At 36.3% G+C, this 14831-nt stretch overlaps 1 protein-coding gene across 4 annotated transcripts in view; it reads right to left on the bottom strand.

Annotated features, from left to right (window-relative positions):
- Positions 1–14831, bottom strand: part of MUSK (muscle associated receptor tyrosine kinase) — a 98011-nt gene that overhangs the window by 46658 nt on the left and 36522 nt on the right. For 3 of the 4 annotated variants that reach the window (XM_069474540.1, XM_069474541.1, XM_069474543.1), the window contains exon 6: positions 2548–2672. In XM_069474540.1, coding sequence (XP_069330641.1) covers positions 2548–2672 — 125 coding nt within the window. Of the gene's footprint in view, positions 1–2547; positions 2673–8345; positions 8376–14831 lie in introns of all 4 variants that reach the window. The other variant, XM_069474542.1, reaches the window with a different exon arrangement.

Below are 14831 nucleotides of genomic sequence, written 5' to 3'. Positions count from 1 at the left end.
CACATATAAGTGAGATCATTTGGTAGTTGTCTTTTTGGGTGCTTGGCATATTTCACTTAGCATAATGTTCTCAAGGTTCATCCGTGTCAAGATGCCTTTGAATAAGCGGACAAATCTAGGCAACTTCACTCCCAATCTTCTGATCCCTCTTCCCTTCTCTCTTTATGAAATTTTAGGTTGTTTAACTTTACTTAAAACAGTATTAAAATTAACTTTTTATATGGAGATGCCTCAAGGTTATCTTTCTTGCATGCTGCAAAATGCTTCTGAAATCTATGGAATGCCAAGCACTAACAGCATGATAACAATCCAGCCTTAAAGTCTGTTTTTTATTTTTGTTTTGCTTTTCAGAGTATTTGCCCTAGTTTTAGTTGCTGTTGTTTAATTCAGTGGAGGAAACCTTATAATGGTCTAAAAAAGAGAGGAATAAAAACCATTTAGGCATAAAAATTATGTTATGAAAAAACACTATGGGATTTTTGGTGCTCATAATTGTAGATACCAAGACACTAGGGGTGAATACACATAAAGAGAAGACCATGTGAGGACACAAGAGATGGCTGCGTGAAGCCATCTGCAAGTCAGGGTGAGAGGACTCACCACAAGCCAACCTTGATCTTGAACTTCCAACCTTTAGAACTATTAGAAAATAAATTTCTCTTGTTTAATCCACCCAGACTGTGGAATTCTGCTATGGTACCCCTAGCAGACTAATATAATCCTGGAGAAGAAAAAGTCATGAGGATATACAATAGTTCAAGTCCATGAAGGAATGTGCCTCAGATTGGGTAGAAATAACACTTAACATGTTTTGAATTATACCATAAGGTTTTGTCTGCTTTAAAAAAAAAAGTCCCCCATTTTCTTGTTGTGATGCCTGCATTAAACACAATTTGGGACACTCATTTGATTTCAAAGTGCTACCATTAATATAATACGATAATATATGTTCACTATAGCCAAAATACCAAAAAGTTGGAGAGAGACTATGCTGGAGGATGTGGAAAATGAAAATAGCTGAGCACCAGTTATGTGAGTTATCAAGGTTTGGGTTGTTTAGTCATATTCAGAGTCATCCTAACCCCACCCAAAAGACTAATTTGGACCTTCTCCCGTCTCCTTAAAGTAAAAAGAGTCCTTGATAGGCCCACATGGACAGGTGTTATATGTCCCTTGCTGTGCAGTAAAGGTTAAAGGGTTAACTCAGTGGACTTGAAGTGCTTAAACTCTGCTCATTCCAGAGAAAGGTCTGGCCTTTGACTAGCTCCTGAGAGATAACCTCTGATCCCCTGCAGTATCCTGACTGATAAGAGTGTCTTTGTATATCTGAGACTTTGGGCCATGCCAGATAGTTCACGTTAACAATGTGAGTTATAGTGAATACCTGAGATCCTAAGCTGTATTGCATCAACTTGACCTTTGCAGGGGCTGAACACTAGCTAAGATTAGTCATGTTGAGCACTCCATGTCTCTGTACCTGAGCCCTAGTAAAAACTCTGAACACCAAGGCTAGGGTGAGCTTCCCTGGTTGGCAATACTTTATACATGTTGTCACACATCACTGCTGGGAGCATGAAGTGCTGTTTGTGCAACTTCACTGGGAGGGGAAAACTGACTGTCCTTTACTGATTTTAATCTGTATCCTTTCCCTAGAATAAACTGTAACCATAAGTACAATAGTTTTTCTGATTTCTGTGAGTCCTTCTAAGGAATCATCAAACATGAATGTGATCTTGGGTACCCCAGCACACCTGCAGTTTGGAGGCATGGTGGAAAAGTATCTAATTCCCATCTGTAAAATCCAAAGGGCAGAGTCAGGCTGCCTAGCATCTCCAATGGAATGAATAAAGAGGAGGTAGCTCTGATCAACGGTCTGGGCTCCCAGAGTTTGTAGATACAAAAGTTTTATAGAAGATGTGATTTGGAGTCATTTTCCATCCTCCCAAGAGGACCTTTTGGGGATTGATTAGACCTCAACAGACACTTCTCATCAAATAACAAATTGGGGGCTAAACAGAAGGTGGTTAGACTGAGAAGAATGCATCACTGATGTCATCCTTAATGTTCCCTGATCTCTGAAGAATCATGAATGTATCCACAGGGAAAGAGTCAGTTTTAAATACCTGGCAGGCACAGAGGGTCTAAAGCCAATTTACAAGAACGTCAGATAAATTAGGACTTTCCTGCACCAATTATTGCTCCTTCCTTCCTCCCACCTCAACCCTGTAGGAGTCACAATAGCAGCTAGGAAATGAGGGAAGAAGTAGTGTACATGAGCTAAGAAGCCAACTAAAAATATTTTGTGGAAATAAAACACAAAGAAAGAATTTGGTTTTCTATTATTCCCCCATGACACAAGGAAAGAAGCAAACTACTGGAGTTCAGTTTCTATGGCAATGGGTCCTAGGACAGAGATGTTGGAAGGCTTAAAAGGTGGTGTAGGTGGGACTGATGATGGAGATCAGGGCATAACAAACATATGGTCTATCCTGAAATTCACCACAAATGGGTCTTCCCCAGACAAGTCCCCACACATATGACACTCACAGCATTTCCGTTTTCAATCCAGGTGATGGTGGGGACAGGCATGCCTGTTGCTGTACAGCGCAGGGTCACAAAGGAGCCAAAGGTGACATTGTGGGATTCAGGAGCCCGTAGTATTCTGGCAAAAACTGTTAGGAAGACAGAAGTGGTGAGTGACCCTCAAATATGGAATGGCCAAGCTAAGGTGGCTTTTCAAAATGCAAATCAGACCATGTTTCCCTGTGTGTAATTATTCAGCACTTTCCCCCGTCTTAAGGATAATACCAGATGCCATGGCCTGGCCTCCAAGCCCTTTATGCCATGACCTTACCTCACTCCAGGACACACTGGGCTTGCTCCCAACTTAGGAGCTGGCTCTTGCTCTTCCTCTGCCTAGAACACTCATCCCCCAGGTCCTCATGTGGCAGGTTACTTGTATCATTCAAGTGTCTGTTTAAGTGACAGTCCTCAGAATGGCTCTCCTTAATCACTTAACATAAAGTGTAACCCTGCCCACCATTCCCCTTTGCATCATCCTATTGTACTGTCTTTACAGACCTTGCCTCTGTCTAAAATCATCTGACTTATTTTTTTACTTGTCTATTATTTCCCTTCCCTGTTAGACTGTCTGAAACCAGAAACCTTGCCTGTTTTGTTCACTGTTGTATTCATCACCCAGCAGAGTTCCTGAATGAAGTAAGCACAAGATGCTATTTTATTTAATTAATAAAATAATTAATTAATGCTTTACACCCTCAGCTGTATCAGAGTGGGAGGACAGACAAAATTTGTCAAATTTTTCAGATAGTAAGATGACATATTGGGTAAAAAAGAAAAAGAATATTTTAGGTAAAGTGTGGGCCAGAGAATGAGTAATTTATATTCCTTTCTGAGGCTAAATCCCCACTGATTAAATAAAAGGAGTTTCTTTTGATGTAAGAAGAAATTTTACCTTTAACTAAATAGTGGCTTTGAGGCTCATAACATACAATAAATTGGAATATATTTAGAATCATAGAATCATTAAATTTGGAAGAGACTTCAGAGATACACTAGATTCCTGCTCTTATTTTACAGATGTGGGAACCAAATCCCAGTTAATTTAAGTTGCTTTCCCAAGGTAATAAAAGCGATGGGTGAGGAACCCAGACTCAGATCTTCTCACTGCAAATACAGTTTTCTTTCAAACTACTGTGGAATCTTTATGATAGGCTATTATCCTGTAAATATCGTATTTTGTGCTCGTACATTTTGATTTCTAGGACTTAAGCACAGAACATAAAATTAGAGTATTAAAGCCTCAATTAAATTAAATTAATGCTTTGAAGCTTAGTTCTTCTAGTTACATGAAGTTTGGATTCTAAAGTAAAGTGTGGAAATATAGTATATACTAGATAGGAGATATGTAGGACAATGATAGTTCAAGCCCAGAGCTGTGTTGGAAGTTGGCCTGATTGTTAAATACCTCTCAAAAAGGATGACATAATTCAAAGAGATAAAGGAAGAAATGATTTGTTTGACAACTAGATGCTTTCTGAAGATTTGAATTAATTTGACTTCCTGTCTTCTTATATTGAAGACTCTAAGAGATGGAATCTAGAACATTTTATTTAACAGATATACAAATGTTGGGCCCAAAAGCCAGGAGAAATGAAAAGCAAGAAAGGTGCTATCTTCAAGGCAACCAGTGGTTTAAAGAAACAAATAACAAAAAATAAAACAGTACCAAGTGTTTAATATGCAGCTGAATCTGCCCCCCAAAATCCAAAATTGAGCCTGATTTTAAGTAAGTCCTAGGGTCTAATGACCAATCTACAAAAGTTAGAGGGTTGAGGGGTACATTCAAGAACACCATGGAGATGGAATTCAATCAAATTCAGAATATAGAAAATTTAACTTAGTTTCCTCAACAAATAAATAGCATGAGGGGAAAAAAAGGAAGAGTCAACGATTATAGATTAAAAGAGACTTAAGAAGCGTATTACCCCAAATACAATATGTGCTCTATTTGAATTCTTATCCTCCCAACTTAGTCTAATTCACAAGCTGTGAACTCTTGACAACTAACACAGACTGATATCCTTGCATCCTAGCAAGGGTGCATCCAGGTACTCTTCTTTTCTAATGTTTTCTGGTAACAACAATAGAGATATTTGAGTTTACATGCATCATTTAGCTGACAAACTCTTGTAGGGGTTGGGGCTATGCTTGTGTATCCTAAGTTTTTTTGTGAGATTACTGCAATTTCCTCAGAACCTAAAACAAGTAGGATCCTTGAGAGATTTGGAGTTGGATCATTTCAATCTCATATGTGCCAGAAGAGTGTTCTAATAACATTGACTGCACCCTTGAACTTGAACAAAAGCTTTCTGGTTGAGGATGAGCTGAATGAAAAATTTGAGAAAAATAAAATCTAGATTATTTTTTGTTGCTTTAATTTATAAAGCCAAGAGTTTTAATTTGGGGACTTTAAATTCTTCTTGGAAATTTAGTAATCAGAGAGCTTTAATTTTGTTCTAATTTATAGCTTTTTTTTCTCTTTTGGCTGGTATTACATTATTTAGAATATCATTTGGGCTCACTGCAAAATCTCTGATTATCCATATTGCACAACGCAGCTAAGCATAATGTGGAAGAGTAATTAAAACAGAGAGTAAATTATCACTATAGAGGTCGACATGACTTTGGAGTTAATTTCATTAATATACTACTCTGCCCTGTAGTGGAATCTTCTGGGGGCTCAGTGGGGCCCAGGAGGGTATGTAAAGGAGTACAGCTGGCATGTAGGTAGCTTCATGAATGTGAGACTGTGCTGATAAACAGCTGGTGTCCTCCCAGAAGGGGGCATATATACCCCTGGCTGATCATGGATTTTGTTAAGAGCAGTGGTAAAGAGGGAAAAAAGAACAGCCGATTTCTCCTGCACTCTCACGTTCCCTCCAAAAGACAAAATAGAAACTCAACTCCCTTTTTTTTCACTATTGAAAGATAGCTTCCACCCTTCTGCCCAGGCTTCTTTCTCTTCTTAAAGCAGGTTGCAGATGCTTTTGGGTTTCTACTCAAATGTCTCCTTATCATAAACGCTTTCTCATCCTCATTCCCCTTACCCTCGTTCATGTTTCTTCATAGCACTTATCACTCTTTGATTTATTTAGTAACCACTGGTTTATTTATTTATCTGATTTGGGAATGTCTCTCCTCTCTGGAATGTAAGCATCACAAGGGCAAGGCTTGCTTTGTTCAGGAACCTGGGCTGACTGATTATCTATCTATGTATCTGTATCTATTTCCAGACCTCTGCATGGTACGTGGTAGGCATTCAATAAATATTTGCTGAATGAATGAATAAATGAATAAATGACTTCTCTGGTGAGACTGAGGGGAAGGGACTTGTAGATGTTATGTGTATCTCAGCCCTTCTCTGGGCCATCCTGCTTCTATAGAAGGGTGTGGGGTTGACGTGTGGTAAGTAAATTTCACCAGGTCAGTGCTTCTTAATCCTACAACTAGGAGTGAAAGGGGAAAGTGTGGGGAGGCAGTGAGGAGAAGGAAGAAAAAGAAGTTATGTTAGTCTCATTCTTACGTGGAGTAGAAATCTTTATGTTTCAATCCAGCCTTATCAGCAATAAAGCTGATATATTTTTACCCATCTCTATTTGTTACTGTTCACAAATATGAAAGGTGAAATGGTGATGAAAGAAATCCCAACACATTTATCAAGCATTGAAAACAATAAAATCAGTTGCAATTAAAAATAAATGCCAGACTAACCTCCATACACAATAATGCATTTACAATTATAAGCCTGAATATAGGTCAACAGTAAATCCCATTATTTTAGTAGTAGCCACAAACTGAAAATACGTTTCTAAGTCATCAATTTAAAAAGTAACGTGATATGCTTCTTTTTTTTTTTTTTTTAAGAGATGGGGTCTCGCTCTTGCTCAGGCTGGTCTCGAACTCCTGACCTCGAGTGATCCACCCGCCTCGGCCTCCCAGAGTGCTAAGATTACAGGCGTGAGCCACCGCGCCTGGCCTGTGATATGCTTCTTATCAAATAAAATGGGCACTGAAAGTCCCTATTTTGCATTTTATTTGCATGAAAGAAAACATAAAAGTGTTTTTGTCACATAAACAATTAAACTACTTAATAAAAGGGGTATGAAATTAGTTAGTAAGTTGGAAAATGTTCATAACCGGTTTTATATGGATTTTTAAAGAAAAAAGTTTATCCAACTCCTCTTTCTGTACACAGTCTTATCCACCATTCTCTAATTCACTGTGACCTCTTTGCCACTTGCCTTTCTTGTGTGGCCGGCAAATTATTGTTCATCTGCAATATGGAAAATAGATATGGGTAATATACTGATCTCTGGGTTTTCTCTCGTGGGATGAATTCATGAGTTTTGGGCTTTCATTTCTCTTGGGCAGATTTGCAGTGCTAACTGCAAGAAGAGAATCTTAAGCAGCCAGCAATTGCAAAGCCCTTTACAACATAACCATATTATATTCTCCATCTCTCTTTCCTTCTTTCTCTCTCATTCTCCATTTTTCAAAGCACTTTCAGATCCATAATCAGTTTTATTCCTGATTGTCATCGTAAGGGGTCCTATATATTAAGGAGATAAAGGCATTACTCATTCTGAAATTGCATTGGAGTGTAATAGAAATCTCAAGAGACAGGGGACCCAGATTACTTCCTGAAATTAATGAGTAGTTTGGCTTGAGATGAACTACCTCTCCTTTCTTGGCAAGGGAACAGTGCCAGGGGAATACTTAAGTCTCTTATCAATTTCTATTTTCTGAGCCATTATTTCAAAGGACACAATGAGCTCCCATGGAACTTTATGTTCTCTTGCTTCTTTATTATTTTCTAGTTTTCCTGAAAGACGGTTTTTATGTTACATGGTTCAAATCAGTAATGACTGATAGGAATAAGTTGGAGAAAAAAACTAAAAAAAAAAAAAATTTCACTCAGGACCAGGTGAAATGCTTTTAACTGCATTTTAGTTGTAAGCAACCTAGTATTTAGAAATTGGAAAACATTTTAAGTACTTTATATAAGATACCAAGATAAAGGTGTACTGTTTAAAATAATACCAGTCTAAGATTAACTTCGAGAGTCAAACTCTATTACAGGAGCACTATGAATTTCATCCCTAAATTATCAAAGCTTAGGTTAGAGTGCAAAGGGCGGGGGGCTTAATCAGGATGCAAGTTACTTTTTTTGATGGAAAACTGTTTTCCTACAATAGGGTTTTCCCCAAACAAATTTGATTTCCAGCTACTGTCCTCTAAATATATTCCACTAAATATATATGTCTATGTGCAATTTAAATGAGATAACTTAATTTTTATTGATGGAGCAACTGCATAATACTCCTCATGCTTTTGCAATAATGACAGTAAAAACCTAAGCTGGCACCATGACATTTTAACATTTCTCCAAAAATTGTAAATCCCTCTAGCCAAAGAGTCTTTTAATCAAAGGGTGACTTTCTTTTCCCATCTATGTGGGATTTATACTGATTTATGTTATTTTATTTTGTTTGTATTTCCAGAGTTCGGGACACCATATTTAAATATCTCTGTTGGCTCAGTCTTGCCTTAAGAAATGTAAATGGTCACTAAGCATATTACATAATAAAGTAGATCATTTAATAACTCTGTTAAATGCCATGATTTAATAGTCTTCATATGTTGCTTGTTATTTCTTAACAAAATAATGGCACTTAAACTGTTTATAAGGTCAGAACAAAATAAACAACTGAAAAGAACCACACATTTAAAAAGAAGCCATGCAGAAAGAAAAAAACAAATACCTTTAATGTCTTGCTCAGGTTCACTTTCTTCTATTAATAGAAACAAGACAAAACAAACAAACAAACACAATAAACACGCAAACAAAACAACACATCATAAAAAGAGAAATCTTTGGCCACAGAAACATCAGTTGTGCAACAAGATTAATTAGAAGCTGCTTGTTTCTTATTTCAATAAGAAACAAATGCAATCAAGGGAAACTGCTGACCTTTTGAAAGCAGAGAATTAAATGGCATAAGATTCAAATTATTACTTTTAGTCAGACAGTATTATACAGAAAATAAACTACAGCATACCCAACGATGTAGCTCGTTCATGAATTTTTACATTAACATTGACAATTACCCTTTTTTTCCTAAGGCAACAGAGTGCACACTATTCTCATACATTGTGTTCCCCCTTGTAACTTAGCTTCTCCTCTTACCAGGCCCTGCTGTGAAGTCAGTGCGTTGAATCTGGGATCTCAGCTATCATTTCTATGGCAATAGACTCATGTTGTGGTAAACAGAGGATTAGGGGTTTTCTGCAGAACAGAACCTACCACCAACAGAGATCTGCGACTCTGTATCAACAGAGAGGCCGCTCAGAGAGCTGAGAGGAGAAAATCATTATCTTGTAGGAACATATCAGTGAAGCAAAATACTCAGGACCATGTAAAATGTCTAAAATTGGATAGAAAGGATTGAGAATTTATAAATTTTTAAAAATCCAAGAAGAGAGACAACAAAAACCAAAGTAATTGTTCCAGAATGTTTAATATAACCCTATCAGATGTAGACCCCACATGGAGCTTTATTTTTCTTGCCTAAAGTTTCATTTGTTCATGGTAATTTAGAACTTTCTTAGAGTTACTGATAAGCCAACTGCAATATTTGTTTATAAGTAAAACATGGTGATGCTATTGTTAACAATTTTTAATGACAAGAATACAATTCCATAGTTCTTCACAGATTATGGATATTTTCATGCACATTATACATTTAACTCTCACCATATCTCTGTGATTGGACATAATTGATATCATCTAGTCTGAGTTTGTAGACCTGTACATTTAGCGGAAATGTCCCGCCAACGACTACATTATTGGTGCCAAGGACCATGTGTTCATCCAGATGATGGTGGCTGCAGTTGACAAGGCCACAGGCAGTTTTAATGGCCAGTTTAAAACCTGTGCTATATCTGTGGGGCCATCCACACGATGGGGGAGTCAGATGACTCCCTTCTCCAACTGGCCAAGGCTGACAGTACCATCTCAAAAAGAACCTCTGACATGAGAGAATTATGGATGTGGAATATTTGTCATTAATAAATAATGAATATCCCCCTACACACACACACACACACACACACACACACACACACAAAACTAGCCCATTTTCCAAAGAATCTGAGACTTAGAGATTTGCTGCAAGTGCAGAGTCAGGAATTCAACCTCATTTTCAGACATTGAGTCTCCTAGTCTAACCTAGTGTCACAGTGAAATGGTCTCATTTTCATACTTACCACCCAGTCCCCTTAAATTTAAGTGAATTTATAATTTCTTATTTAGATTTTACCATCTGAACTTGCCCCATTTCCACTAACCAGTCAGTGGCATTATTTGTTTGTTTTGTTAAGTATCATGGTTACAGACTACTTAAAACCTCTAAACTGAATGCATTTATGATTGAGAGGAGATTTATAAATTGTCAAGCGTACCTCTAAGTGAAGAAATTGTTTTTCACAACATTCCCAACAGTGCCTGGTAAAGCATAGGTATTAGGTAAATATTAGTTTCTCCCATCCTTAAAATTGGTCATCTGGATATTTGGAAACAGCAAATTCCCTGTTTGCATCACAGACCTTAATCAGAAGAAATAAATATAGGTCCATAGGTAGGCCAGATCTGGCCTGAAAAATTGCACTGGAATGCCTTTGTGATGGGCATGCCTTTCTAGTTGTTCAGAACAATGTGCTTGTGTTTCCAAGCTTGGGGAAAAGGTTTTTTTCTTTCTTCCATTCTGTTTTGTTGTTGTTGTTGTTGTTGTTATCAGCCAAGTAACACTTAAGAGTGGTTGGGATGGCCATGGGACTCCTACAGCAATACTAATTATCTCTATTCCTTGGCTGTTGTATCTCCAGAATTTTATATCATTAAAGTTAAAGAGTAAATTTTGGGACTCTTATTCACTTGCCATTTTCTTCCTGTACACTACTCTTTTTCAGGGTTCCAGAGCCAGTGCAGGTCAATTCTGGGTCTCCTCTCAGTTTTGCTCCACTGATTTATACAGGACTATACTTGAACTATATTTGGGAATAGGCCCAGTTTTGGACAATGCTGATTTTCCTTTGATATTTTTCATTTTTGTTGTTGTTGTTGTGACTTTTTGTCATTTTGCTGATTTGTTTGGGATTGGAAGCAGTGCAAAGTTTTAAAAAGATATGCTTATTGCCTTGCCTGCAGATATATAGGAACCAACTCAAGACGAATGAAAGTCTAAGATTTGTCATTTTCCTAGGAGGAAGCTTAGAATTTCTACCAGAAATTATCCTTTCATTTATACACTATTAAAATTTCTTTCTATGCATAAATGCAAATGTACATCTTTATACATACATATTTGCATATGCTTATTCGTTAATATACACACATTCACATGCGTGCACACATAATTGAGGTTACTTTAAATTAGAGAAAATTATGCAAGAAAAACCTGTAACACCTATTAATATTTAAACTTCGGTACACTTATTCGGTATATGAGCTTGTTAGTCATTTCAAGGTCAAATGGTAGTACTAGTTTTTCCATGTATCCTGCTTGCCTAGCCTACCATGATCCCTCTTGACTAAGTGTTTTTTTTTATTTATCACATATCAATCACCACTTATCAAGTACGAGTATTGGTTTTTAAATCTTATGCCTCATAGTCTTTACTCCCACTTAATTGCTAAATTCTCATTTAACTGCTTTATATATAATGCATTGTTCTTGTCTTCCAAATTGATTTGTAATCTTCTTTAGGGGGATTAAGGTTAGAATCATACTGGGGTTAGTATCAGACTTCTATTGTTGGGTTTTTTTTCCTTCTAAAATTCAGCAGAGTCTCTTGCAGAAAAAAGAAAATATTTATTTTAAAAAACAGTTCATTACCAGTTGGATTAATGGGGCATTTTACTTCTACTTTGTTGGAATTGTCTAGTAGAACATTTAGAATAGAGAATCAATGACTGCCCTTATTGGAATAGTCTGAGATATAATCCATTCACTTCACTTCAACACCTAAGTTAAATAGTAATCCACAATTTTCTTGAAAACTTTTATTTATGGGGAACTCAGTACCATAGCAACAACCTAGTTCCATCAACTGTGTTTAAAAAAAAAAAAAGGAACAAGAATATTCTCTAAATCAAACCAAACCAAAACCAGCCTCCTTATAATTACCGTTTATGAGACCTATTTCCTGCTTCTATTCCCAAGAATGAAAAAAAAAAATCCATCAAACATTTCATGTTTCTAAGCTTGATAGCTATTGTACACTGTTCTGATTGCTCACTTTTGAACTTATCAGTTCCTCTTGTGGTACTCAGAGCTAAAACTAACACACACACAAAGGCTAACAGATTTGAAGAATAGCAAGACTCTTTCAAAATACTGTACTGTTAAGAATATAAATTTGCAAAAATTTTTATTTTCAGTCATATAATACATTTAGCTCATTAATTCCATTGAAAATCATGAATATCCAACACTCACTGTTACTCTTGCTCTTATTAAGGTCTATCTCCCCAATTTTGAATGTGAATGTGTGCGTGTGTGTGTGTGTGTGTGTGTGTGTGTGTGATTTAATTCTAAGAAGGGTAAAAGAAGTTTTTCCTGCTCAATTCACTCTACTAGTTAATTAGAGAAGGAATTTGAAGAGGAACTCTATTGTTATATAGCAGAAGGGAAAGCTATCAAGATTCCCTGATAGAAATAAAAGGAATATACTTAGTAAAATCATACAGGACACATAGACCTTGTGGAAAGAGACAAAACCAGAAAACAGGCAGAATTGTAGGAAGGTTTGAATTCTTTTCACCACAAGAGAGGAGCCAAGAAGATAATAGGAATTTGGCTACATAAAGTTGAGGTCTCAGAGGAAGCTGAAATCACACATTCTTTGGTCTTTGTTGGATGGCATTGGGACCTCCTCTTTCTGGTAATGGAGTTATTATAATGAGAAAAAAATGCAAATAAAGCAAACAGAATTTGGAAGTTAAGCCAAATAAGATCTGGTTAGCTCTCCCTTGGGAGGGTGTTGGAGAGGTGTTTTGGAAAGGTTTGAGCAATAATCAAATACTAAAATCATGAAAGGAAAGAATTTGAGATATGTATGAAAGAGTTCCTTTGAACGTAGGCATTCCAGAGAGCTTCCACATATATTAGTCCATTTCTTATCTCAATGATTAGGACCAACTCAATATAAGTAATAAATCATGTAGTGGCATATAACATAAAGGTTAATAGAACAGGCTCTGGATCTAGGCTGCCTGGTTGGAAGTACTGATATACAATTAATTTCTAATAGGGTATCTCTGCTATTGATATGTGTGCATGTGTGTGTTTTATTTGTAAATAGTATTAGTCATGATGTTAATTAAAGTAATTTTGGAGTTGATATTCTTGTGTTTTCTAGATGCATAAAAATATCACTTTTAAATATCAATACCTTTCACTTCTTTTAAATAATAATGTATATATTTTAATATGTCCTACTAATAGAATTTATATAATTATTTATAATAATTATAGCATGAAGACTATTAATCAAGATGGTGCTACGAGATCACAATGCAAAGTCATCTAGCTAGAATAAATACATAGCAGTAATAAAGAAGATATAATTTTTTGCTACCTAAAAAGACAAAGCCATGTTCAAAAACAAGATCAATATCTCAGTATATAAGAAAGTAGACAAACACAATTGATAAGTAGGAACTTGGGTTCTCTAAACGGGGAAAGGGATTTGATTTAACTAGAAGTGTATCACCTAGGGTAGGGGATTGGAGGCTCATTGCTTGAAACCAAAAGGCAGGAGTAAAGCTTCCTTATTTGTGAAAGAGGAAAGAAGAAAGAAGCAGTCATAGTCTTATAGCTCGAATGTGTGATAACCTTTCAGCTGTCTTGGTGACCGAATCTGGGTTGAACTACAAAATGTTACAGAAGGGGGGCCCTAAAATTTCACTCTGTATCACCTTATTTGGAATAAAAGAACTGGAAGCCTTCATAAATGCAACCTCAAAAATTACTGGAAAAGGGAGAAATTATTTCAGAGGGATGATAAAAGATTTGAAGTTGCAAATCATAATTTTAAAGCACAAACAGATAGCAAAGCAAAACAAATGCTAAGAAAATCAATGAATTCAGTATTTGGGGGATTAACTTACTCTGGAAGAAAATAAAGCAGTGCAAAAAGAAAGTTTAAGAACCTCAAAAAATTAATAAATATTTCTGCTTAAAAAAAGAACATGAAATTATGAAACAAGTAAAATTGAAATATAAACAAATAATCATAAAAACAGTAGAAATGCTAGAATTTAAAAATATAATAACTGAACTTAAACATATATACAACAGATATGATAAACTCAAGCTTGGAGAAGATCAAATGAAGAATTAGTGAATCAGAAGATGGTACTTAAGAAATTATACAGCCCTCATTCCAGAGAGAAAAAGAAACAAAAATGTGACAGATTAACTAAGAGACGGGCAGAACAGATTTAAAGCTCTTACAGGAGTGTGACAGAGAAAAGAAGAAAGAGCAAAAAGATTATATTTAAAGAGATAATGGTTGAGATTTTCTAGATTTGAAGAAATATCTGAATCCCCATATGATTTAAAGTGGTGGCTTTTAAAACTTGAAATTGATCAGAATCACTTACAAAGCTTAAAACAAACAAACAATTAAATGCTTGCTACACAACTAAAATTACTGAATCAGAATTTCTGGTCTAGGGCCTGGGGATCAGTATTTTTCATAAGTACTTGAAAACTGCCTAGTGTTTTCAAGAGACAGTGGAATTGTAAACCACTGTGGCAATGAGTACAGAGGAGCATTAGTAAAAATACTTTGACACTGTTGTGGTTTTAAAATGTGTGTACAAATCTTCCCTTGGAAAAGTGCAGTGTAATTTCTCTCCTTGGAGGTGGGCTGGACTTAGTGACTCAGTTCTAACAAATAGAATGTGGAAGAAGTCCACTATAAGGCAAGCAAGACACCATGTTGTGAGGATATTCAACAGTCTGTGGAGAGACCCACATGGTGGAGAATGGAGGCTTTGCACCAGCCAGCATCAACTTGCAACAACTTGTGAGTAAACCACGTTTGATCCAGCCCAGAAAATATTTCAGATGACTGCAGAAGTGGCCAACATCTTGACTATAAACATGATCCAGGGAGTGGCCCCGCAAATCCACCCTGGAATTCTTAACTTGTAGAAACTATGAAGTGATAATTGTTTACTG

Source organism: Eulemur rufifrons, chromosome 7, assembly GCF_041146395.1.
Source record: "Eulemur rufifrons isolate Redbay chromosome 7, OSU_ERuf_1, whole genome shotgun sequence".
In the NCBI taxonomy this organism is placed as follows: domain Eukaryota; kingdom Metazoa; phylum Chordata; class Mammalia; order Primates; family Lemuridae; genus Eulemur; species Eulemur rufifrons.
The sequence above is the reverse complement of the archived record's forward strand: the minus strand, read 5'-3'. Positions and strand labels throughout refer to the sequence as shown.